The following is a 23,465-nucleotide window of genomic DNA, read 5'->3' on the forward strand; positions in this document are numbered from 1 at the left end:
CAGGCCAGGAACATTAACCAAATTTCAACTTCTACAGAGACTCAGCAGCTCAGCCTGGTTTTGCCCACTGTAAATATCCAGGTGGTAGAAACAGGAAATAAATCAGTCCCTTAGAAAGCAAGGTTGCGGTGAGTCAGAAATATGAAGTAGAGATATTTTTTTTTTTAAGCTGTTCAATCATTCTCTGGCTTTTCCGCTGTTTTACAAGGGCATGTTAAGAAATGTACCAGAGCTGTGGAAATTCTGCAGCCATTTCTCAGAAAACCATGAGAGAATTACTTTAACATATGTTTCCATCTTCTGCTTTTTGCATTTTTCCCCTCTTGTATTTCTTCTTCTTTGACCTGGTACAAACTTTTATATGCTTACAATTCTCACTATTCAAAAGAAACTTCACTTCATTGTTAGAATTTCCCCACAAAGTGGCATGCATCGTTTCCAATTAAATGCCATTCTCCTTACAATATTGTCATGTGCAGACCCGAAAATGATTGTCTCTTTAAACGATGCCTTAGAGAGGCTTTTTACTGGGCTGTCTGGGAAACAATGTGCTATTCTGACTCTCAGCCTCAGGTTGTTAATGTGCCTCAGCACACTGAGGGCGATAAGGCAGACTTGTTGGTTTTGGTGTGCCAGAAAAGAAAAAAACAGGGCGGGAAATCTGAGCTTCCCTCCAAGAGAATTTAATGCTACTTCCACCTATAGACAAAATGGGGTTTGTTATTAGCAGGGGGGGGTGCGCGCAACTCTGTTAGAGGATGAATACGTGGATACGGTAGACGATCTCAAAACTGGAAACTGGCTTGCAAGCTGAAACGGGTTAGACCTGACTTGGATATGCATGCAGTAAATATACATGTGGTAGTATTAGCATGTAATAATGAGTTTTTCTGTCATCAGACTTCTGAGGTGGCACACGTCAGGTGGAGACATCGGACGGACGCTACCCTCACAGTTTGCGTCTGCGTGTGTGTCCGTGTAAGCCAGCGGCCCCGCTCGCTCCACTCGCCCGTCAGCGCCAGCCCGCAGCAGGCTGCGCAGCGTCCCCCGTCTTCAGCCTTTTCTTGGGGTGGTTCGAGAGTGTCCCAATTCCACCAGGCCGCAGCCTCATGTTCAATTAACAGGGCTCTTGCCCAGGAGCATCTTTGTGGTGCGGATTTCCTTCCCAGCACCGAAGTAAGGCAGTGGTTTTTACTATTCTTGCTGTTAACCTCTGTTGGTGCTTTAGATACATATACATGCGTGACCTGGGAAATGAATATAAGGCAAGTGACAGGATCCAGCGGTTATGTGTGTGCACATGTGCGGCAGAGTTTCTGTATGTTTGTGGTGTTTAACTTAAAATTAAGACGTCTGGAGTTTTCCAACAGAGGTACCTAGCACTTTTTCAGGTAACTGTACAGTCTCTGAAGTTTGCTGGTCCTGAGCAGGCCACAGCTGCAAGCACAGAAAACTCAAAAACCATACCATAGCTATTTATTTTTTTCTGGACAAACAATTTTATTTTAGGTAATGCGTCTATACACTGTACATTCAGTCACTGTGGTATATAAGCATAGCTATTTTCATACATAATCTCATAAAGTCCTTTATTTTACAATATTATCTGCTTCAAGGGGAGGGGATGTGGAAAAGGGGGTGGAAAAGGACTATCAAGGTACACAGCGAAATAGATAAATATGCCAAGCTTTTTTCTTATTTTTTTTTTAAATCAGGCATTTATAAACAAGAAAGCATACATTACTTACATAAAAATAGTTCTAGAATAGTAGAGTAAGTCATAATATTGTCATTAGCAGCAGCATAGGAGAGACCAGGATAACAAAAATGTGCTGAAATGCTATTGGCTATTATAAATGTAAAGATTTATTTTTCTTCAATTGAAAAAATGTCATTTCTGTGAGTTCTTTTGATAAAAAAAAAAAAAAAAAACAAAAACCAAAACAACAACCAAACCAACAAAAAACTTCTCTCAAAAACACATGGACTGATGAGAGGGCAGAATGGAAAGAAAATCAATCTTTTGGTAATAAAATACTTTACAGTGAAAATAAGGACAAATAAAATGCAAATGATGGAGAAAGGTTAACCCACATTTAAAACTTGCAAAAAGATTTTGTTTTGTTTTTCCTAACAGACAGCAAAGGTTCTTCTTAGTTAAAAACACAACTCATAAAACAAGACAACTACCAGGTAAGAAAGAGTTTTGAAAAAGTAAACACCATATACACTTATAATACAACAGTGTAAAATGAAAAAAAGTATTTACATGTTGAATTTACTTTTAACTTTTTTTTTTACATTGGCTAGTTCTGTTTGAAAAGCAGAATATTATGTATACTAGTTAGCTGCTCCATAGATATGAATGTTATTGCTGTTGTTTTTTTTTCCCTTCGTTAAGTCTTCTTTCAGTAATAGAAACAATGAGTAATTAAACTGAATATACAAGTATTAAGTAATATATTTTTAAGTACAGGGAGAGTCAACAGCCTGTATGAAACACCTCTTCTCCCTTTTAACTTCTTAAAGGAAACTAAAGAGCAGATGAAATGAGAAGATGTGACTTTACAATTCCTACACTCACAGGCTGGAGTGCAAATGGAATGCAGCAGGGACTCCACAGTAAGTCAAAAGGAAAGCAGTTCCATCTGAACGGGCTAACAGTTGTTTTCCTGAAGTGTTGCAGACAGAGAAATTACACACAGAACTCCCTCACCTTAAGCACCTTCACAAATTTTTTTTTCCTCTGAAGACTCCCACTGTTTTGACAGCCCTTTTCTAGGATTAGTGTCTCTGTGGCCATCTTCTGACATTTTAAAAATAAATTACATGCACAGGAATTCTGAATTAAATTATATATTCTGCAGAAATAAAGACTTTGTTGTTTAAAATGTATTTAGGAAAGACAAAATTATTTAAGATAGACTCCTATGCTGTAAACCTGTCCTACTGATTAACTGCTGGTGTAGAACGTTTGTTCTCAGTTGTCTTGCACCTTATTTCATCTTACTGATTTTAAATCGTAAGTTATAGAAGTGTTTTTACTAGGAAGTTTTCACTCCCAAGGATCAAATACTGTTGAGTCTTAACCTCAAACAATGTGAAGTTCATTTGTCATATATTACACTTCATCGAATTACCATCATGCATGCGTTTGTAACAATAGTTGTGAATTTATTTTGGGAACTTCTTTCTCGCAAATCTTATCCCTGTTGGATGTGAAGCACAGGTGATGCTGCTTGTTTGACGAGACTATTTACTGTTGATGAGCCTATTTACTGTGCTGTTTTTTTCCTTTGAAAAAATGCAGATTTCATTAATTTTGGAGGATAAAAGCATCATATGCACAGCAGAAATTGTGCCAGTGAATCAGCATGCTCCCCTAGATGCACAAGAAAGAAAAACTATGTCGGGTGCTGCAGGTAAGTGGGCTGCTTTTCCTATGAAAAACACGGAGAAGGACATGTTGCCATTTTGTGTTGAGTCATAAGAGGTGAGACGCAATCAAAGCTCAGGGGAAAAAACCCAAACAAACAAAACTTAAGACGTAAGGCTTCAAAGAAGCTGGCAGTGGGGGTGGGAATACATTTGTTCTATGTGTAATTTCTTAACATGGCAGTAAAGCATAGCATATGAGGCTTTTGAAATGCACAATGATCAACTAAAGCTAAAATTATTTAGTTTCCCTTGAAGAAATAAGTGAATAATACAGATCTGGAAATCATAAGGCTGAGAACATTTTTATGCATACTGCATAACAAAATAAACCCTTTACATAAGACAGTAATAATGCCCATTAATGAATATACGTATGGCAGAGATTTTAATTCCATGCATATGATTTAATAATCGCAGAAAAAAACATACAAAGAAGAAAAAAAAACCCCACATTAAAAAAACCTGCTTAAGCATAATCAAAATTCCTTTTGCATTGCACTTTAGAAGAGGAGATCTGCATCTAGACTCAGTCTCCAGCATCCCAAACACACAAGGGCAAACCCCTGTATAAACGGACAGTTTCACGTAATTTACTTGGTATAACTCTTTCTTGCTCCCAACAGTTTTACATTGTCCCAGTAATTGTACTCCTTTCATATTTCTTCTTTTTGTACCTAAAACATATATATGAACTTCTTTGTTAATGCTCACAGTTATTATAATGGTTATCATAATGGTTTCAAGCAAACAGCTCTTGTTTAAAAAAAAAATAAAAAAATCTCTCTAATGTAAGTAAATACTATAATTTTAGGATTGGAAGCCGCTTTCTGTCTACTGGGAAATAATTTTTAAGATTAAATAGTTTGCATTAATGTCCAAAAGCAAATAAAGATTACTGGAAATATGTTTCTTCGTTTTAGAATAACTTCTGTGTATGATGATGCATAGGGTTTTTTTCTTTTTTTTTTTCTTTTTTCTCCCGTTTTCATTCTTTAAGGTAAAAAAAGTGTCAGCATTGCCTGTATAAGATGCTGAGAGGAAAAATGAGCTGGAAGGCACATCTGCAGCCCCAGATCAAATTTTCACTTTATGCCGATACGCTTGAGTGTGTAAGAGGTGAGTGTTTACGGGCGAAAATAACTTTTCTCTTGTTCAGTAAAGCACCAGCTCTCTTTAAGCACTTCCGGGAGCATCTCGACTGCTTCCCAGCTGCTGTTAGATACAAAGTCACGCAAAACAGGTTTAAAACTCAACCAGCAGCGCACTGGTCTGGTGAATTCGTATTTAGCAGCATTCGATACCTGCTGAATCCTCACTGCGTACATGTAAATGATGAGGCAAGGTGTCACATGGTGGAAAATGGGGTTGATGATTTTCACATCTGTTAGGCAGGGTAGAATCTAGAATGCTCGACTTGTAAACTTTAGAAACGTGGAATAAAATGCAGAGTAAGATTGTGACAAAGTGCAGTTTAAAAAAAAAATAATTAAAAAACCACCACCACCACCACCACCAATAAGACAAAAGTGATGGCGTGCTGCATTTTTATTCCGGGGCTGCGGCTTGGATCCCAAAATTAAAGTAATTGCTCTTTTTAAAAACAAAAAAGTTGTTGGTTTTTTTTTTTTTTTTTTTTAATAAAAAGATGTAGGCTTATTCACAGCAGCAAAAATGTTTTTCTTTTCTGTAGTATCTGATAATGCGATGTTGCACTCTCCTTGGGCACAGAAATCCTGACTGACGGTTCATAATAAAAGCAGGTAAATACTGAATTTATGGTAAGATGGTGCAACAAAGATGAGTTTTCCAGAAAACTGAAAGCTGAAGTAAAGATTTCAGAATGACTTCAAAACGCATGTGTCTTCTGCTTTATTTCTCAACCGATCATCCATTTCCTTCCTTTATTTCCTTCTTTCTTTTCCTAAAGCTGAAGTGCTCTTGGATGAAGTGAGTCTTTTGAACACATCAGTTAATGAAAATGTCTTTAGAAAAGATGGCATGATTTGCAAACACCGAAGTCTGTAAGGCTGGGTTTGGAATTCTAAAGCGTACATCTTCTCGTCATCCCCCCCACCCCCCTCCCTCGACAATCCTGCATCTTCCTTTCTTCTTGTGTTCAGGACAGGAAATGAAGATAATTCTTTCTACAGAAAAAAATCAACTTTGAAAAGCACTCTGAAATTCTCATACAACCACGTGACGGGATTAAAACTGTGACGGCTTCCTAGATGGCTGGAAAACTGCTAATGAAATGGCATCATCACCAGAGGGCTTCTACGTTAAGAATCCCAAAGCCTGTAACAAGTCATTAAAAATTGTGCATTGAAGGTTTTTTTTGTTTTGCTTTTACAGGTTCATTATAAAAATCTTGTTAATTTTTTAATACCAAGTCTGTGTAATGAATTATTTTAAATAGCTTATAAGAAAAGTTTGTTTTTAAATTCCAAAATGTTCCAACAGGCAGAAGGGCAACATAAAAACACTGCCATGCTTGCCTTTTACTCTGATTTTAGTTGGACGATGCTGCTTGCTTGGAGTTTGCCAGTAGAAAATTTGCTGTGGACTTAAAAGTATTTTGTTTATAAACACTTTGTGTTTTATAGGCACAGTAAGATGTTGTGCTATATGGGTTGGAAAAAAATAAGAGGCGTAATTCAGTGCTTCTGTTATAAAGAGTAACATTGGCCTTCCACCTAGTAAGAATCCATATTCACGGATCTGTGTGCCAAGACACAACTACTCACACATGCACTTACACACGTACCCCACACATCCTCCCTTACTGTGCATATATGTCATTCTGTAGGTGTATTAGATGATGTGGTGGTTGTTTAGTTCTCCATGTTGCTCGTTGTATTTTCACTGCTGGGTTGACTGCTTGATTTAGGCCACAGTTGTTCCTGAAGTTCCTTGACTACTTTCTCCAAGTGTTCCCGAGCCTCCCTTTCATGCATCAGGTCAGCTCGGAGCTGCTCCCTGTCAGCCTCTGCATGCTGAAGCTTAACCTGTAGGTCCTCAATCTAGGGAAAAGCAAATTAAGAGACATAATAAACTATTTTAATATTTCAGTTCCATTGTGATTTTTGTAGACTTTAACACAGACTAATGTCTTAGCACAAAGTGAGAAGAGTAATACAACCACATACTTCCAGAGATAAGATGATCGAAGGTGAGGTGAGGAAGAAATTCCCCTTTTCCTACTTTTTCCATACACTACTGTACAATTATGCAAATGCAGTGCATGAACTGTTTAGCTTGGGCATTCTTAAATATTTCTGGTGGCTTAATAAGAAAGGTGGGTGAAAAACAGAATAGTTAAGAGTGCCTTTGTATAACAGAATGCTGGGCACTGTACTTCTTAACCCATTCCTGTTATTTCTCTAGGCAGACAGCAATTCAGCAAAGTTTGTGCAGGCAATTTACTTTCAGATCTTTTACAGCAGTTATTCACATGAGTGACAAGAAACAAACCAACTCAGCTGCCTTTGTAAAAGGCCCACGTCTCAGCTATAGATTAATGTCCAACGCGCAACTGCAGCATCCTCTGGTACAAGAGCCATTGCAGCCTTCGTACTGAACGTAAGGAACTGTAAGGAGGCAAGACAGGCAAGGAGAATGTGGAGGTAGGGTGTAGAGGGCAAGGGGATTGTGGATATGGATGAGAGAAAGTTGGGACACAGCGAGTCCTCTGAACGAGCAGAAACTCTCCAAGCAACAGTGAAAATTAGCACCATTTCAACTCCTAAGAAAGAAGCTGGCAGGAATAGGTCCTAATATGTAGTAACTTTGCACAGAAATGGACTTACAGAAATACATGCTCCAAATAGCCTTAGAAGAGCTCACTTGCTGAGATCTAACAGTCTTTCTCCGACTTACAGCAAGACACACAGGTGGCCTCAGCCTCCCCACAGGCCTCAGTAGTCCATCTTCCTATTTTGTACTTACTGATAACAAAGGCAGAGAAAAGCCCCACTATTCAAGGGTGGAAACATGAGAAAAACTGCACCCGTTTGAAATATGCAATTTTAGGCCACAAACAGGTAAGATTAGCAGTTATCAAAGAAAGAGTGCCATTTAACAAAGGAAAGGAAAACTTGTATGTTTTGGCCTAAAATGAAGGCTAACCTGCCACCCCATCCATATTTGGATCTTGGTATCAAGGCAGGAAAAAAGAAAGGCCTAAACCGCCCTGATATTCAATAGGTATTAAGCAGCTAATACTTTAAGCTCGCACAAAGACATTTACACCCCTGAATGTGTTGTATTTCCTCTCACGCTTGTCTAATGCTCTTTCTCTCCGACTAAGCCTGTCTAGAGAATTGTGGTTTCCTCAAAAATAATAAGGGATGAACACAACCTAAGTGACAAACTTCCTGTGTGCGCTCCAAATTAAACATAAAAGGGATGTATAAAGATTTACTTTCAAATTTCTTACATGACTTACTTAAGAACTGAAGTCATCCTGACATCTTGTAAAACTCAGACTTCGAAGTTACTTAAGGTGGTTCTCTATTAAGTGCATGCCATGCAGAAATTGTTGTGGTAGTTGCTAAACGAAGCAACTATTCCACACCCTGCGACATTAGTTGCCAGGTGACATCTTGCCCAGGCACAGCACTAAAACAGCTTTCGTGCATTTGGGGCTTAATGAGCGTCCTCACGCCACGGCACTGCGCTCTGGTGCTGTAACGGCAGCCTAAATACATACAGCAGGACGTTGCAGTTGATACTGCGACTGTGCCATTAGTGGCTTCTATTAGAAAAGACAAAGCAGCAGAATATTCAGCGACTTGAGTTCTTTTTGAGGGGATTTTCGCCTGCCATATTAGGAAACCTCATTTATTCCCTCCCAGGGAGGGAACATGTTAGGAGACTGAAAATCCACATTGTCAAAAACCGTCATGCATATCACAAAGCAAGGGAGGACACACCTGCAGATTTGCAAAGCTCTATTTGGTACGTATGGCATCTACTTTTTTATCTGTGCTTGCTCTTGCCTTGGGTTTTTTTTGTTGGTTTTTTTTTTTTTTTTTCCTCTAGTGGAAGTCAACTGCCGGTAACGCCCAGCGCAGCAGCTCTCAATCTGGTTATGTTTAGTCTGGACACCTCTTATCAGTGAGACATCCTGTGATGCTAGAGAGGAAGCCCGCATCATTTCCTGCTTCTGGTCTCCTGGTTAGACGTGTCTCATAGTGGTACAAGTGGACCACTCCCCTTCCCGTTATTGAGAGCCTGGAGTTGTTAGAAGAGTTTCTGATTGCTAGTGCTTTTTCTTCCCCCCACCCCAGCCCCCTCCTTAAAGTGACCACACCAAATATTGGCAGCTCACGCTTTAGGCATAACACCACGTTCATGAAGCACGTGTGCTTAACAACATGCCTGGCAGGAAAGTTGCTACAGTGAACACGAAGACGCCCCTTTAGCTTTTTAATCTCGCAAATGTACAACACCGACATTGCGTTTGCATGTAAGCGCTATATCCCTGCTGTAGGAGTTTTGACTTGGGCAAGCGTGCCCCGTTTTTCAGAGCCCTCCTGCTGCTAACGCTTGCTCACCCTTGCCTTCTCATGCGTTTCTGAGCCAGGCTTTTAGCCTGGGAAGCAGCGGTGGGGACAGTGGGTTGGCAGCGGGATATTTAGGCGGGAGCAGGTCGGAACAAGACTCCAGGGGAGGCAGCTGTGGCAAGGAGAGGAGTCAGCCCTAATGAGAGGGGCTGTTTGGGAGCCCCTCTCCGTGGCAGGGTGGAGGGGGTTAACAGTGGGTGTGGGACCATGCCCTTTTATAGGAAACGCATTACTGGGGAACTGGGATTGTTTTATTGGAGGAAGGGGAAGGCAGGGCATGCAATGGATTCCTCTTCAGGGCTGTTTCTCACGGAAATCCAGGAGGCTGCCATTCTGCTCTCGGCTCAGCCTGTTATGCTGGGTCATTTCAGGGGGCTTGGAACAGTGGATGGCCTTGCATTCCACATGTCCTGCAACACCAAGACACAACAAGGCGACTTAAGGATGTGCAGCCTGAGCTCTTGGTTCGCTTGGCTTTGGATGGTTTATATAAACTTCAGAATCTTTTATTGCAAGAGAATCTGATGCAGAAAGGGTGGGGAGGGATTTTTAGGTGGAAAGCTTAAAGCATACGTGTTGCTTGTAACAACATGTTCCTGCATTCCTAGAACTTTCACTGAGATCTAACTGGAAGTCTTTTCTTAGACCTGCCCGTTTGCTGCTCTTGTGCTTCACAACTCCTCTAAACATCACTCCTTCCCAGCACTGCAGTTTGCTTATTGATGGGCCTTGGTTTCTTCTCTTGTCTTAAATAGTTCCCATAAATCTAGGCTGATCTCTTCAAGGAAAATACTATTAGAGAGAGTGGCTCTGCCTAGTATTTACAGTACTGAAATGGAGCCCTGTGCACTGGCAGTGCCAACAGAGTATTAGCAGAACTGAAATAATGTCTAGCCTTTGTCTTACTTCTCTGTAAATGGTGATTTTCAGCTGCCAAATGTGCAAAGTTCTAGGCAGAACTGTGGGACTGACAGAGGTGGTTGGAGTGCAGGCAAGTTGGTAACACCTTGCATTAGGACTAGGGTTGTCTGTTGACATGACGGGGGCAGAGGCAGTCTATAGATATGAGCTGGACTTGTATCAAAATAGACAAAACAAGGCCACCGGCATTAGAGGACAGACAGACAGACACTTGAATCAACCCTGAAAACTGCAGAAAGAGTAAGCTTACTTCCTATTATAGCTTTCAGTGTTCGGGTCTTACCTGGGCTGAGTACTTGGCCCGGAGCCTGCCTGCTTCACAGCCTTTGTCGCACACCCGGATCTGCCTGGCTTGTTCCAGTTCCCTCTTCAGTCGTATCCGAGACTCATTGGCTTCCTTCATTTTCTTCTCATTCTCAGCTCTCAGACGTTCTATCTCTTTCCTTAAGTTGCGCTTCGCCTCTGTTGCTTCTCTCAGTTTCTCTTTCTTAGCCACTCGTAGGAACTCCAGCTCCTAGAATACGAAAGCAGTTAACTTGTGAGAACTGAGGAGCAGAGACAAAATTAGTGCAAAGAAACAGGACTGTAAAAAGGAAGCGATCCAAACTAAATTCCCACCTTCTGCTGGTAATGACCAAGGCGGCTCATGTCTAAACCTCATTCTGAACTTTGTACAAGCACTTCTCCTTTAAATCGACACTCAAGATACCCTGAATTCTTGGCTAATAAAAAGCTATACGCTACAGCCACATTTTGCTTTGTCAAGCAAAATAGCTGTGACCATCTGTGACTGAATAAAGATGAACTGCAGTTGGAGAGAGCTACTAGCAACGTGCTCTACACTAGCTCGAAGTTTCAAACAAACCAACTGTAATGCCTGTGCTTTAATTGAAGGCACTGAAGATGCACAACGTTGTGATAAAAGCAATTTGTGAATGCCCTTTGTGTACAGTGAAGCTGAACAAGAAAGTTTACTACTTGCTGAAGAAATCAGCATAAGCAGTTCCCTTTTATCAAGCCCCCAGAAAATCCACTTAAGGCAACTGTGAGAAAAACCAAGGTGTGTATCTTCTTTCCAACCCTAGGTGCTTTTGTTTTGCTACAGGTAACTGGTGTGTAGCCCCCAGTCTCTTGGCAACCAGCCAACGGCCTGCTCTGTCACAACATCTGGAAAACTCCAGGCTAAAACCTTAAGCTAAATCGAAAACATGCTTTGCTCTGGAAACTGCCGCTCTCACTGTCCGGGTTCTTAATAGAAGCCGCTACCTTGAAATCTCAAATCCAAGAGAGAGCCATTAACCGAAGCAGTAATGATAAGGAACCTGAATGGTACAAAGAAAGAAACTCCTAAGCTGTTAAAAAGCTGTTGTTGAACGACATGCTCATCATAAGCACAAAAACATGGCTCACTAAAGGTCTGTCTCCTAAATGGTTAAATTAGAAACTAAAGTTCAATTTTTTTTTTTCCCCAGAAGCAGCATTTCCTCTCTGTCACAGTCAAACCCTCACAGCAACGTGTTTCTGTTAAGTAACACTGCAGTCGGGTCATGGGAAATTCACTCTTTTGACAATCTCACTTCCCAGCCAGGCCATTGTTAGCCCAGCCTTGCCTTTGGAAGCGTGCACACATGTACTTTCTCTGTATGTGGAACTGGAAACCCACAGCTGCCCAAACGGAAAATGATGGCCAGATACCCTAGTCCCTCTCGCTCTGACATGTTGCTTGATTTAATGCCTCAACACTCAATTCTGCTTCATCGACTACTTCGTGTAATTCCTGCTTTAACTACACACTGCGTATTTAGTTTAGATATTTAAAAGTTAGCTTTAAACATGTATTACTTACAAATATTTACTTCTAAATACATAAAATAAAACATGTATTTACTGAAACACAAGGGAATGGAAGTGATTTGCTCAAGGTGACAACGAGCAGTTCAGTTGAAAAGACAGCTCTTGGCCTCCCCTCTCTGGGACCTGGAGCTGCAGCTAGTACATAACGAGCCATCTTCACGTGAGAGGTGCGCAGCACAGAAACTGGCTTGCTATACTGCAGCTCTTGCAGAAACTTCTGTTAAAATTCTAATCGCGATCATATCCACACACTTAATACCGTCTCTCTTTCACCTCCTCCTGCCTGATAGTAGAATACTTGAATCCACTACTGTGGTTTTGGGGATTGGATTTTTTGGTTTTGTTTTTTTTAAACGCAGCAGCCGTATTAGACACAAATCACATCTGTGAGCTACTGTCCTTTGTTTCATTCCCCAAAGAAACAAAATGCCCTGTGCCAGCTAACAAGACTGTATACTGCTTTTGACCACCAGTACAGGTACTGTTTTTCTGTCTGCCCCGCTAGATGAAACAAGGCCCTTATCTTACAGTTGGCACCCCAGATGCATCTAATTAATGGATTACTTTTCTAGCTTGGTTACAGCTCCACATACAATATTCGAAGAGGACATGCTCATCATCTACATTGGCTCTATCTTCCGTTTCTATGTAGTACTTTTGCCCCAGCTGAAATGAAGAAAAAAAAAAACAAAACGTTCACCCGCCATTCTGTTCAGCCGCTGTGATTTGCTCATGGCCAGTACGTATCTGCAGCTTTTTTTGTCTGACCACTCTTTCTTTGATATGACCGATGTATCAAGGATTTCCAGAAATAAGGAGCTTCTTCACTGAATGAAGCAGAAAACATTCAGTGAAGCACAGCTAATGGAATGCTTAACAAAGCTCTGTAGTTCAGCTCTTCATCAGAGCTTCAGCCAAGTGTCTCTGTGTCCCAGGAACACCCTCCCTCAGCTGGGCAACAGCAGGATATTCACAAATTTTTAAAACTACAGATAAAGCCTCCAAAAGGACAGAAATGTTTCTAGTTCAGTGAAATGAAAACAAAATAAACTGTGCTGGACTAGAAGATTTTTTCAGTAATGAAAAGATGTTGATTTTGGTAACCATGGATTTATACCCCAAGGCAAAACCAGGTGGCAAGCTTAAAAATGTAGGAATGGTTCCTGTACACTTCGGTATCCCGGCTGAACTTACAAACAGTACCCCAGTAAAGGCTGTTGCTATTTGGGAAAAATGAGGCAATACTTTTTAACACGAGACTACCTAAAAAGCTATCTTTCAGCATTACCTGGTGTAGACTGCGTTTGGCTTGCAAGGCAGCATTTAGCTTCTCTTCCTGCTTCACTCTCATTTTAACAACTTCATGGAGGAATTTTTCTTTGGCTTCTTTTGTATCTAGACCACTGTCCAGGGCCTGCCGTAGGTGCTCCAGCTCAGCTTCCAACCCACTGCTGTGAGAGTCAGAATGTGGCGCAACCTCGTATGAACTGTTGACTGTGACTGGGGCCTGCATCCCAGGTGAGCTCATGTCCTTTGCAGAGCTGGATGAAGTAAAGGATGGGGAGGAGAGCGAGGATAAGGAGGACGTGACTGAAAAATAGAAACATCAAAAATTAATAAAAAAATTGTCTAAACCTACTGTACCTCAAAATATGCTGAGGCCCTTTTGCACAGAGGAGATACTCAATATTCAATGGAAAAAAATGGGAGAGGGATAATACTCGTTTTATACTTCGATACTTGAAATGTGATGAAAACGCAAACCTGACTGACTGAAGGCACAAACTTACTTTATGTCACAAACAGTGTTTGCTCCATGGGGTGTAAAGAAACAGATTTCTTCAGGGAAGCCTACATGATCCTGCTGTTTTCAGTGGGCAAAATTTCTTCTTTTTGCACGAACTGCACACACTGAGTAAGGACCGAACATACTGAGGGCAGCAGCAGAATTATTTAAGTGACATTAATGAGGTGATACCAGTGTCTTCCTCCGTCTCTTGCTGAGAGGCCCGATACCGGAATACTGTTCAAGAACGTACTGGCTCTTGATCTCTGCTTTCTGTATTCAACTCCATGGATGCAGTACTGAAAATGTGTGACCACGTTCTTTGTCTGACACAAAATTCCACACTTGCACGTGTGCGCGCTCTGGAATTTTTACGGGCTATTTGTGTGTATCCCACAAAGGCTTTTATAGAAGGCTCTTGATCAGATAGCAAACCATCGGTGTTTATGTGAACACCACATACATTTTGTCCTCTGCACAACATTTACCTGCTTTAATAAAAGACGCTGGGTTAGTGGACACCTGGGGTTTGTTCACATGCTTCTTTTCGTCGATGCACGTTCCTCTCCCAGGAAAACACCCCCCCCAACTTACATTTCATTCTTCATTTTCATTATTACTTAAGGTGGTATTTTTACATCCTGTTGAGGTATTAGGCTTCCATAATTATATTTAAAACACAACAGAAGTTAAACGGCTAACTCCTGTGGATTACTGAGGAAAATCCGGCACAAATAAAGCAAAATAAAGGCAGATAAAACTGTCACTTACATTCTTCCCTGGTTTCCACTTCAATTTCTGCTTCTGATTCCTTATCCTCTTCAGGGGCAGTAACAGTGGCCGCAACAGTGGCTGCTGCTTCTGGGATAGCTGTGTTCTCTGCAGCAAGTTTTCTTTTCCGCGGCTGGACAGTGCTGCTCAGCGGCTCACTGCTCCGTGATACTACTGTGGCACAGGGGGGGTTGCTCACAATTTTCTGTTGGGCTGGAGGTGCAAGTGCCACATTGGGGGCCACAGCATTCTCAAAGCTTTTGTAGGAGTAAAAACTGTTTTAGAGGGGGAGGCAAAAGGAAGGAGAAAATAGTCATATTCTTGGCTTTAAAATGCTTCCCAATCCATGTGTTACACTGAAACTGCAAGGCACTTACTGGAATGACAGTGAAGTTCCATTGATTTACACCAGTTAAGAATCTGCCCATATATTTGCTTAGTGTTTTGCACTCATTTAAACATGGAGATGATTCATACAGCTAATCTCCTCCCAGTTCAGAAGGGACGATATTCAAAGTGCCACATATTCTAAGAGCATCAAAGAGATGAGATCTCCCAGAGTCTAAATATTATAATGATGTTTCCTCATGATCTTTATGCATTATTGTTTTACCTAACTGCACGGTTTTACTTCTGTCTGTCCACAAATGTTTTATAAACTTGGAGACAGCACTTCCTTAAGAAAGGCTACAGGAGCATATTCTTGTGTTTCTTTAGTTTTTGGACACAGCATGCATCTGAGTGCATGTATGGAAAATCACAGTGAAAAAAACCCCAACAAACCTATGTTAAAGGACAGTAATATTGTAACGTCAAATACATAGAATTTTACAAAAACCATAGCGAAGACTGCCTTTGCAACATCATTCAGCATCTACTACATGATGAATCTTCAGTTACATGTTAAAATTTCTCCTGAACCTGTTGAAGGTGGGTTCCCCCCCCGCCCCCCCCCAAGACAAATTGGCCGAATTTCTCACAGGGATACCAAGGGCATACTCTTACACCAGTTTAGCCCTTCTCTCCATACCTAATTTAAAAGCCTCTTTAAAAGCAAGGATATATGCCAGTAGGCTTTTTTTTCCTTCCTTTTTTTTTTTAATTTTTAAATCAATCCCCACAGCTTCTAAGAAACTTGTTCATAAGGGCAGCAAAATATGTTCTCCGTAATGCTCCCTAATAACACCTGGCCACTTTAGTCAAACTTTCCAAAGAAATCATTACCCTTAGGCAGAAATCTGGCACAAAGATTTTTCAGACGGAACAGTTCCAGTCTGGCAAAGGAATGTATAATTGCCCTGACACTTTCGGTTCTAACTGTGACACCAGTAGTCCCACCTATTGTGGGTGGTGACTCATTCTTGTACCAGTTTAATTATGTTTCTATCCAAGAGCAGAATCTGGCCTACAGCATCAGCTTTCTGATGGGTCTTACAAGCTGAGGAGTCTTCCGCAGGCTCTCCCGCCCAGTGTGCTCTACCACAACCCCTCAGGACCACTGGCCATCAAGAGGGAATGGGGTAGCCTGTGCTGTCCGTTCAGTCCTTTATCTTCCTTTGGTATCGTCAATAGAGGAGGCAGCATGCAGCTGTGTTGGCAACATGCTGACCGGCCAGTGTTACAGAGCTGCTGCAGTCACCAATTGGCAGTTGCCTGGAAATAGCTGGCTGGTCCCTCACCACCTGCCCCCAAGAGAGTAACTCAGTCGTCCTTTAAACAGTGAAGCCCGAGAACTTCTGATGACTGTAGCCCAAAATGATCATAAGTTCATAGAGGCAGCCTTCATTTCAGACTTTTATGGCATGTTTCACCTAAGAAAACCTGTTTAATGAATGCACAAAATATCAATACTTTTTTTTGTTTCCCTTCTGCAAATTAAAACACTGCAGCTGCAAATGCTTTTTAATCTGATACTAGTGGCCTGACTGACTGACTGAATTACAAAGCCACCAGTTAACAGTGCAAGGGAACAAACATAAAGCAACTTGCTGTCAAACAGATCTCCGCGGCTGCTAACCCCATTCTCCCTTCAGTTCACGTCTCCTTACCTGTCTCGGATCAATGCGGGAAGATGGGTTGAGAGCTCTTTCTCATTTGCTGATACAGCAGGGGACCAGGGCCGGAAAGCGGAGAGACGCTGACGGGGATGGACACAGCCAATACTCTGGGAAGGAGGGGAAAGGAAAATAAGTGAATACGAGCAATGGAGTGCTAGCAATGCTTTTCAGTACACTTTCTGTTACCTCTAAAACTACTCCCCCACTGGTCAGGACCTACTTACTTAGTAGATTCCACTGGAAGAGGTGAACTATACTAATGTAAAACCTCACATTTTTTCTTTGCCAATAAGTTATATGTAGTTTACAGAGGCCACAAAAGGCTCCTGAGTTTTGCAGGATTCTTGTACCTGAAAGGCATGAAGGAATTGCTTACTTCGTTGTCACAATCAAAGTCAGTGAACACTGGAAGATGGCAAGGAAACTGGGAGGACTGTATAGCTCAATGTTTACTAGGAAAAGGGTAGAAATGTTACTAATTTAGAAAACCTGGTCAAGTTCTTTATCTCATTTTCTCTTCTGGTTTCAGCAGAGTGATGCTACATGCTAATTTGATCTCTCTCTTGATTACAAAAAATTCAGCAGTCACCTTGTTAGATGAACTGGATAAGGACCGTAACCAACTGGACTGTTTTTCCTTCTCAGTAGAAGCTGGAGATTGGGAAGCAGAGTCATCTATTTTGGGCTTTTTGGAAGCAGGAGGATCTGAAGAGACCTGAAACAAAGACAGGCAGGAAAAATCAAAGACAGAATTACTCATTTTGCAATCAGCAAAATTTTGTGTTTAAAAGAAAGACAGACTAAGGTTTTTTCCTGCCTTTTTAAACCTAAGGACAAACAAAGGAGTGGAAACAAGGGACAGACACAAACTATGACATAATGGGGCTTCATTCCTTCATTTAAAATACTCCGACAAAGCGTAGATGGTGCAGGAGTATAGGCAGTAATATAAGTGAGACATTCACACCATGTTGCAGAGAACCATCGGCCTTTTATTATTTTTGTATGCAGAAAGGTAAGGTTTAATGTGGTTGCTGAACTGGAAAGATTATTTTAAACGAGAACAGAACAGACTTTGTTATTCTGTTTGCAGTGGTTGTTATGCCGATGACTTCACTACCCCACAGCTGCAGTGGATTCTGGGGGTGCTGCCAAGAGCTGCTTTGCCTTTTCCACAAGTGGCTCAGCTTGGCCCATAAATCATCCTCAAGCATAAGAAAGCCCTTTGGCAAGCAAAACCCCTTTCCTTCAACACTGTGAAGGAATAAAATTCCTATAGTCCCAGCGTGGCTTGCAAAAAAATTGGTAACTACTGGTTTAACTGGTGCACTGGGGATACCAGCTTGAAGACTTGCCAGTACAAACACATCTATCAGCAGGGAGGGAGAAGGTTCTGGACCTTATGCTGCATCATGACTAGAAATAATAAGAGAAACATACCACCTCAGTTTCTATTCCTTTTTCTTTCTTTTTTTTTTTTTTTTTTTTTGCAATTCCAAACTCTCTACCTTTCCATATTCCCATTCAACCTGGTTCTAAGTAACATGGCAGAACTATGCTGCAATAACTAGTAATCGCTCATATTTGCATTAAATTTTTTCATCCTTACACCTCGCTGTGATTTTTGTCGGCAAACAAGTATTTATACAGGTGTGTCTGTAAAACACAGGCACGGCAACATTTTGAGAGCCTGAAATGCTTCAAAACCAGGTCTATTTGCCAACGAAAGAAAGGCTCTTACTTGCCAGTGTCTGGTGTTGTGAAAATCTGTCCCCTTCAAGGCATCTTAAATTGGCAACTTAGAGACCGCTTCTCCAAATGATTATTCACTCCTGAAAATTGTGATCTAAATGACTTCACCTGAGGAGTCCACGAGGCACTGAAAGCAGTACTGTTAAAATGCACTCCTCCAGACTCCCAACTGACTTCCAGGCAAACCCAACAGCTATGTAACTAGAGCAATGCCATCCCTTTTGCACACCTTAATTAGGAGGAAATTATGACCTCATGTCCATGAACAGTCTACTACTTTCATGGAAGCAGGGCAGTAGTGTGGAACTATGGCTCAAGCCGATGACTATCTAGCTAATGCCAGTTCATCTGGCAGCACGCACCACTCTTACCACTTCTACAGCCCAGTGCGCATAGTAACGTAATCAAACCAAGTCTGGAGGTTTTAGTAAAACATTCCTTGGCACTCTGGAGCTTGGGGCAGCCTTCCATATGTAGCAGATGAAGAGGAATGACATGGGTGTGTATATGTGTAACCCCAAGTACAAAATTAGCCCGTGCCAGTGCCAAATGCCAGCTTCAATGGATTTGCAGAGGATTCTTTGGGCGCAGCTTCAGGCTTCCCTAGGGCTGGCTCTTGTAGTGGCGATGGCGTGGTCCCTCCCATCTAACTCAACTAAGAAAAGGCATTTCTAAACACTTTTTGTAGAAAACGCAGGACAATGCATTGGAAAAGACTTGTTTTTGCTTTCAGAGATGCTGTCTGTGCAGAATTAGTGACAGCATTAGAAAGGTATTTGGCAAGTGACTACTGATCCCAACCCTATCCACTGGGGATGGTGAGCTGTGTGGGGAGGGGAACTTGGGGTGGAGGGTGGGGAGGAAGGGGGGCTTGGAATGAAAAAGGCAACAGGTGGCAAGACTCAGCATGGAAACCCGTTCCTCCCCCTGACCATCCGCGCTCTGCTGTCTGCAGAACATTCTGTTCAGGCAGGCGTGGAGATGGCCATCCTGGGCCCGGTTCCCCCTCCGCCGCACTCCTCACACAGCCAGAGTGGGATCAGTACCACGGGTCACGCGTAAAAACAATCAGCTTCGGGAAAAGGAGAGCAAGTGTCAGGTTTTAGAAAGGTTGGAGGACAGATATTTCAATAGAACAAGCTCATTTGCATTTTTAAAGAAATCGTGTCTCATCTCCAGCTTTCTCCACTGTCCTCCTTCTTTCCCCTTTAAATCAAGGCTGACACCAATGATCAGGAGGGCTCTGAGCACACATTTCAGTGGACCTGGGAAATGATGCTTAACCTTTTGTTGCCAGGAGCCAGTATTGATCTGCTAGAAAAAAACAGCAGTAAACAAGGTGTGTGCATGGAGGAAAACCAGGTTGCCGTCCCCACAGACAGATGGAAATGGAGTGAAAAAAAGGGGAGACAAAAGCAGGTGCTAAGTGGGGCATGCAGATTTTTCTAACTTCAAGTCACCTCCCGTCACAGGACTCTTCAGTATTCCTAACAAGCTAGTGCTGTCTAATGTGGTAAAGCACTTCAGCTGGACTCAAAAAAAAAAAGGACTGCTGCCAACGTAATTCTTGAACTGCTGTGATCACCTCCACCAGTTTTCTTTCCATCCGCTATCCCATTTTGTTTATGCAGATCATCTGCTGGTTGAGGCAGCAATTGCCTCTCGGTACATGCTTTAAAAAACCCACCATGCCTTCAGGTTCCATTTTAACAACGGAAAAATGTAATAGTTCTAGTAGTTTCCCACCTGGTCTATGAAATACTGAGGCACTACACATTGCTATTAGTCAAGAAACGGAGGTTCATCTCTGAAACTCATGAAACACAAGGTTTCTGACTACAACCTGTAGTCATTTGATTAAACTTTTGCTCTTGTGTATTTCTATCTGCTTGGACATCCCACTGAAAACACTTTCGTACCCCTCCACAGAAATACTGTGGCGGTGTCATGAACTCATCAAAAATTCCATCTATAAATATCCAAAGCAGGTCAGTAATGGACTGTACTGCACTTCCCTTGTTTTGTGCAGCCTTCTGATGCTGAAAGAGGCAGAAGCAAATTTGCTCACAACTATAGGTAGATACTTAGATGTGGAACAAGACTAGATACTGAACACAAAATCGTCGCTTCATATGACTCACCAATTACATCCCACTCTAGGACAGATTCCAGGCAACAACATACCCCACTCTGACACTTCCATCCCAGCCACAGCAGCCAGCAAACCTTGGTATTGGCTCAAATATGGATGATTTTATTTCATTTTCTCTCTTTGCCAAATAATGAAACATACAAAGTTGCAAAAGAAATACTGAAAATCTGATGTAACTTTTTTGCCATCTTCATGAACAACTTACGAAAAACTTGAACCCAAACCCTAGAAGACTGAAATAAATATTTCCTTATTTCCTATTCAGTTTTTCTTCCATTGCAGGCAACTTAATAATTTGTTGTCAAATAGGCTTTGCGCTAGGCAAAGCGATTTGTTAATAAACATTTTCTCCAATCCACAGATGTAAGAAACTTCATGATACAAAGTGGGCCCAGAAATGCTACGTGAACCATTTACTTAAGCTTTTGGACTGTTGTTTTCTGAAGCAATTAATTTTTGAGGAAAAACCGATACAGAAAGATATATAGAACTACCAAAAAAAAAGATTTCAAAAGTACATTCCAAAGGGAAAGTTGGGCATGTGAACTTTAATGTCAGCCATTTTAAGGCAAACTGAAATTACGCGGCCCAATTTGGCCTCTAGCCAACCAGGGCCACATTTGACATGTCAGATCAAATTTTCTACTTCAATTAAGTATTACAGTAACAAACCATGAGACCAGTACAAAGAATTTTTGACCCTCTCCTTCTCAAAAAGACAAGCCTTCCCCAGTGCTCTGTACCATGAACAGAACCAGCAGACCAAGCAGTACCAGATCAGCACGATACATCAACGTTACTTTTCATTGCAACATAGAATTGAAAATGCACCCAGAAAAAATTCTTAAATTTTAAGATTTGGGAGTGCTCACAGATATGATACTTGGTGCCCGAGGATCTACCAAAAGATGTTTCCTGAAGCAATTCACTTTCTTTTCCCTACCTTATTTCCAACACCAGGACACTGGGCTGAGTAGATGACTTTTGCTCTCTCGTCATTCTTTGCTCCACTGCACCAAACAATGACTCCTGTATCGTCACGACACTCTGTGATGTGAGCAGCTATCCACTAGGGGATAAGCTAAGACCACTACAAACAGGACAGCACTCCCCTTTGGAAGGACAGAACACTAGTACAGGCCAAACCCTGCAAAATGGTAAGGTCAATGGAACTGCAACTGGTCTTACACAATTGACAGTCTAGGCCTACGTAAAGGCATGTATTGCGTGTGCTTCCGTCTTGTGTAAAAAAACAGCCAGCGCTACTGAACAGGGCTAAAACTCAGTGCAACCCCATGTTCACAAGACACCAAGGACCCTGTTAAAAATCCTTCAAACTTCATCGTGCTCTTTGTCAACCCAGATCTTGCTATGTTGCTCAGCTAAATGTAACGTAATAGCAATGTAAACTGTGTAGCCATGCATGCGGTAGTGAAAAATAGGCTTCTTTTGCCTTGTTAAGAGTGGAAAACATTAGGTGAAAGGAGCTGAAAATATTTAAGAGGCCTCCTTGTCTGTGGAACTTTTAGCTTAGAAATGGATCTTCAGAAAAGCAACCCACGCTCCAAAATTCTGATCTATCCTCTGCCGATAAAAGCTCCCCATAACTGGGTCTAAGTTTGGCATCAAATTCCAAAACCTAATTGAAAACACAGCTCTCTCTTAAAAAGGGGTAATGGCATATGATTATGTGTGTTCGTAACCTTTCCCAGGCTAGGTGTGAATGCATTTCCACATGTGTGGTGAAGGATACGAGTGAAAGAATAAAAACTCCAGGCTTCTCTGCTCTTCAAATTCAGTGATGCAGCGCCAGCCTGGTGTTGTAGTGGCTATTATTGCAGCTTTGAGAACATCTGACAGGCTGGGAGCAGGTGCAGTGACCCACACTGCATGGGGCGACCGATTCATCTCTGCGTAGAAGCGAGACAGTTAAAGGGACAGAGCATGCTCTGTGCAGATACTCTGATGAGGCTGGGGAATCTGTCCCTTCGCCCAGTCCACCCCTTTTAAAGATGGATTGGAAACGCGGGTACCATACCAGCAGACATCGCTGCATCCTATATGGCATCTTTAGAAATGAAAGATTTAATGCCCCCAAAAGCTATCGAGCTATCCCAATACACAGAAATCTGTATTTCAGTTTCTTGAAAAAATTATTTGGGAAAATACTGGGAGGCTGAAGAATTCAATTTCATACTCCTAACTCGGGTGTAAACCAGAATCGTCTCCATTGAAAACTCGGCAGCTAGAAAACCATGTATAACCAGAATAGGCAGAAGAAAAAAAAACAAAGGGCCGTAAATCTATAGATAGCAAACTATCGTCTTGTTCAAGCTATTGCTTCTGCTGCTAGTTCATGCAAAGAGCTGAGTTCGGTTATACCATGAGAAAGGGTGGGGCTTCCTGTCTCATCTGATACTCCGTCTGGGTGTGAAAATTAAGCAGCTTTCTCATTAGGGGCACAAACCACAAGACCAGACGCCGGTCTGATGTAAGCATGGAGAAACCCCAGAGAGAGAGAGACTACTTGGGTTCAAAATGTGTCAGACATCAGAAGATAAAAATACACTGAAAGAGCAAAAAGCCGATAGTGAGCACATTTTACCACTAGCATCAACTGCTCACGCTGGCGTTCAGTGCTGAAGCTGCTGCAGGAGTACAGCACCACAGGCACCACTGGTCTGTACCGGGGGTTCACCAAGGGTCCACTGGGTGAGCAGGGTCTTCCCACTAACTTAGTGAGCCTTTGATTAAAAATTATCTGGTTGTTACCTAAGGTGTTTTTCCCGTTAAAAACTATCATCTGACCACCTCAGCTCACATTTACTCATTTACTCCAAGGGAATCTGGAATTTAGGCAAACACCAAAAACAGCAGCTGTCCTACAGAGAGTGGTAAAGGTGTGAGACCCTACTGGCAATGAACACATCTGCACCACAGGCCATGGAAATTCTGAAAGACTAGCCTACCATCTATTCTCAATAAAACTTTCCTCCTTAGGTAAACTGGATAGGAAAGATGATTTTGTAGAGGACACAGGGGTGGAACACACAAACAGAAAAGGGCTTGTGACTCCAAGTTTAGCTACCGATTGATTTATAAGATCCTAAGCATGATTTCCACTACCCTCCCCTCGGAAACTAACACTAATTCCGTTCTACTTCAAAAGA

At 41.8% G+C, this 23,465-nt stretch overlaps 1 protein-coding gene across 2 annotated transcripts in view; it reads right to left on the reverse strand.

The window, feature by feature from the left end:
* Window positions 1-1,835: 1,835 nt before the first annotated feature.
* The window catches only part of SKI (SKI proto-oncogene), a 152,756-nt gene continuing 131,126 nt past the window's right edge, over window positions 1,836-23,465 (reverse strand). For both annotated transcript variants that reach the window (XM_075027169.1, XM_075027170.1), the window contains 6 exons: window positions 16,981-17,106; window positions 16,383-16,498; window positions 14,335-14,609; window positions 13,066-13,367; window positions 10,207-10,437; window positions 1,836-6,458 (listed from right to left, as the gene is read on the reverse strand). In XM_075027169.1, coding sequence (XP_074883270.1) covers window positions 6,270-6,458; window positions 10,207-10,437; window positions 13,066-13,367; window positions 14,335-14,609; window positions 16,383-16,498; window positions 16,981-17,106 — 1,239 coding nt within the window. In that variant the 3' untranslated portion in view covers window positions 1,836-6,269. The remainder of the gene's footprint in view (window positions 6,459-10,206; window positions 10,438-13,065; window positions 13,368-14,334; window positions 14,610-16,382; window positions 16,499-16,980; window positions 17,107-23,465) is intronic.

Source organism: Buteo buteo, chromosome 5 (assembly GCF_964188355.1).
Source record: "Buteo buteo chromosome 5, bButBut1.hap1.1, whole genome shotgun sequence".
Lineage (NCBI taxonomy): Eukaryota > Metazoa > Chordata > Aves > Accipitriformes > Accipitridae > Buteo > Buteo buteo.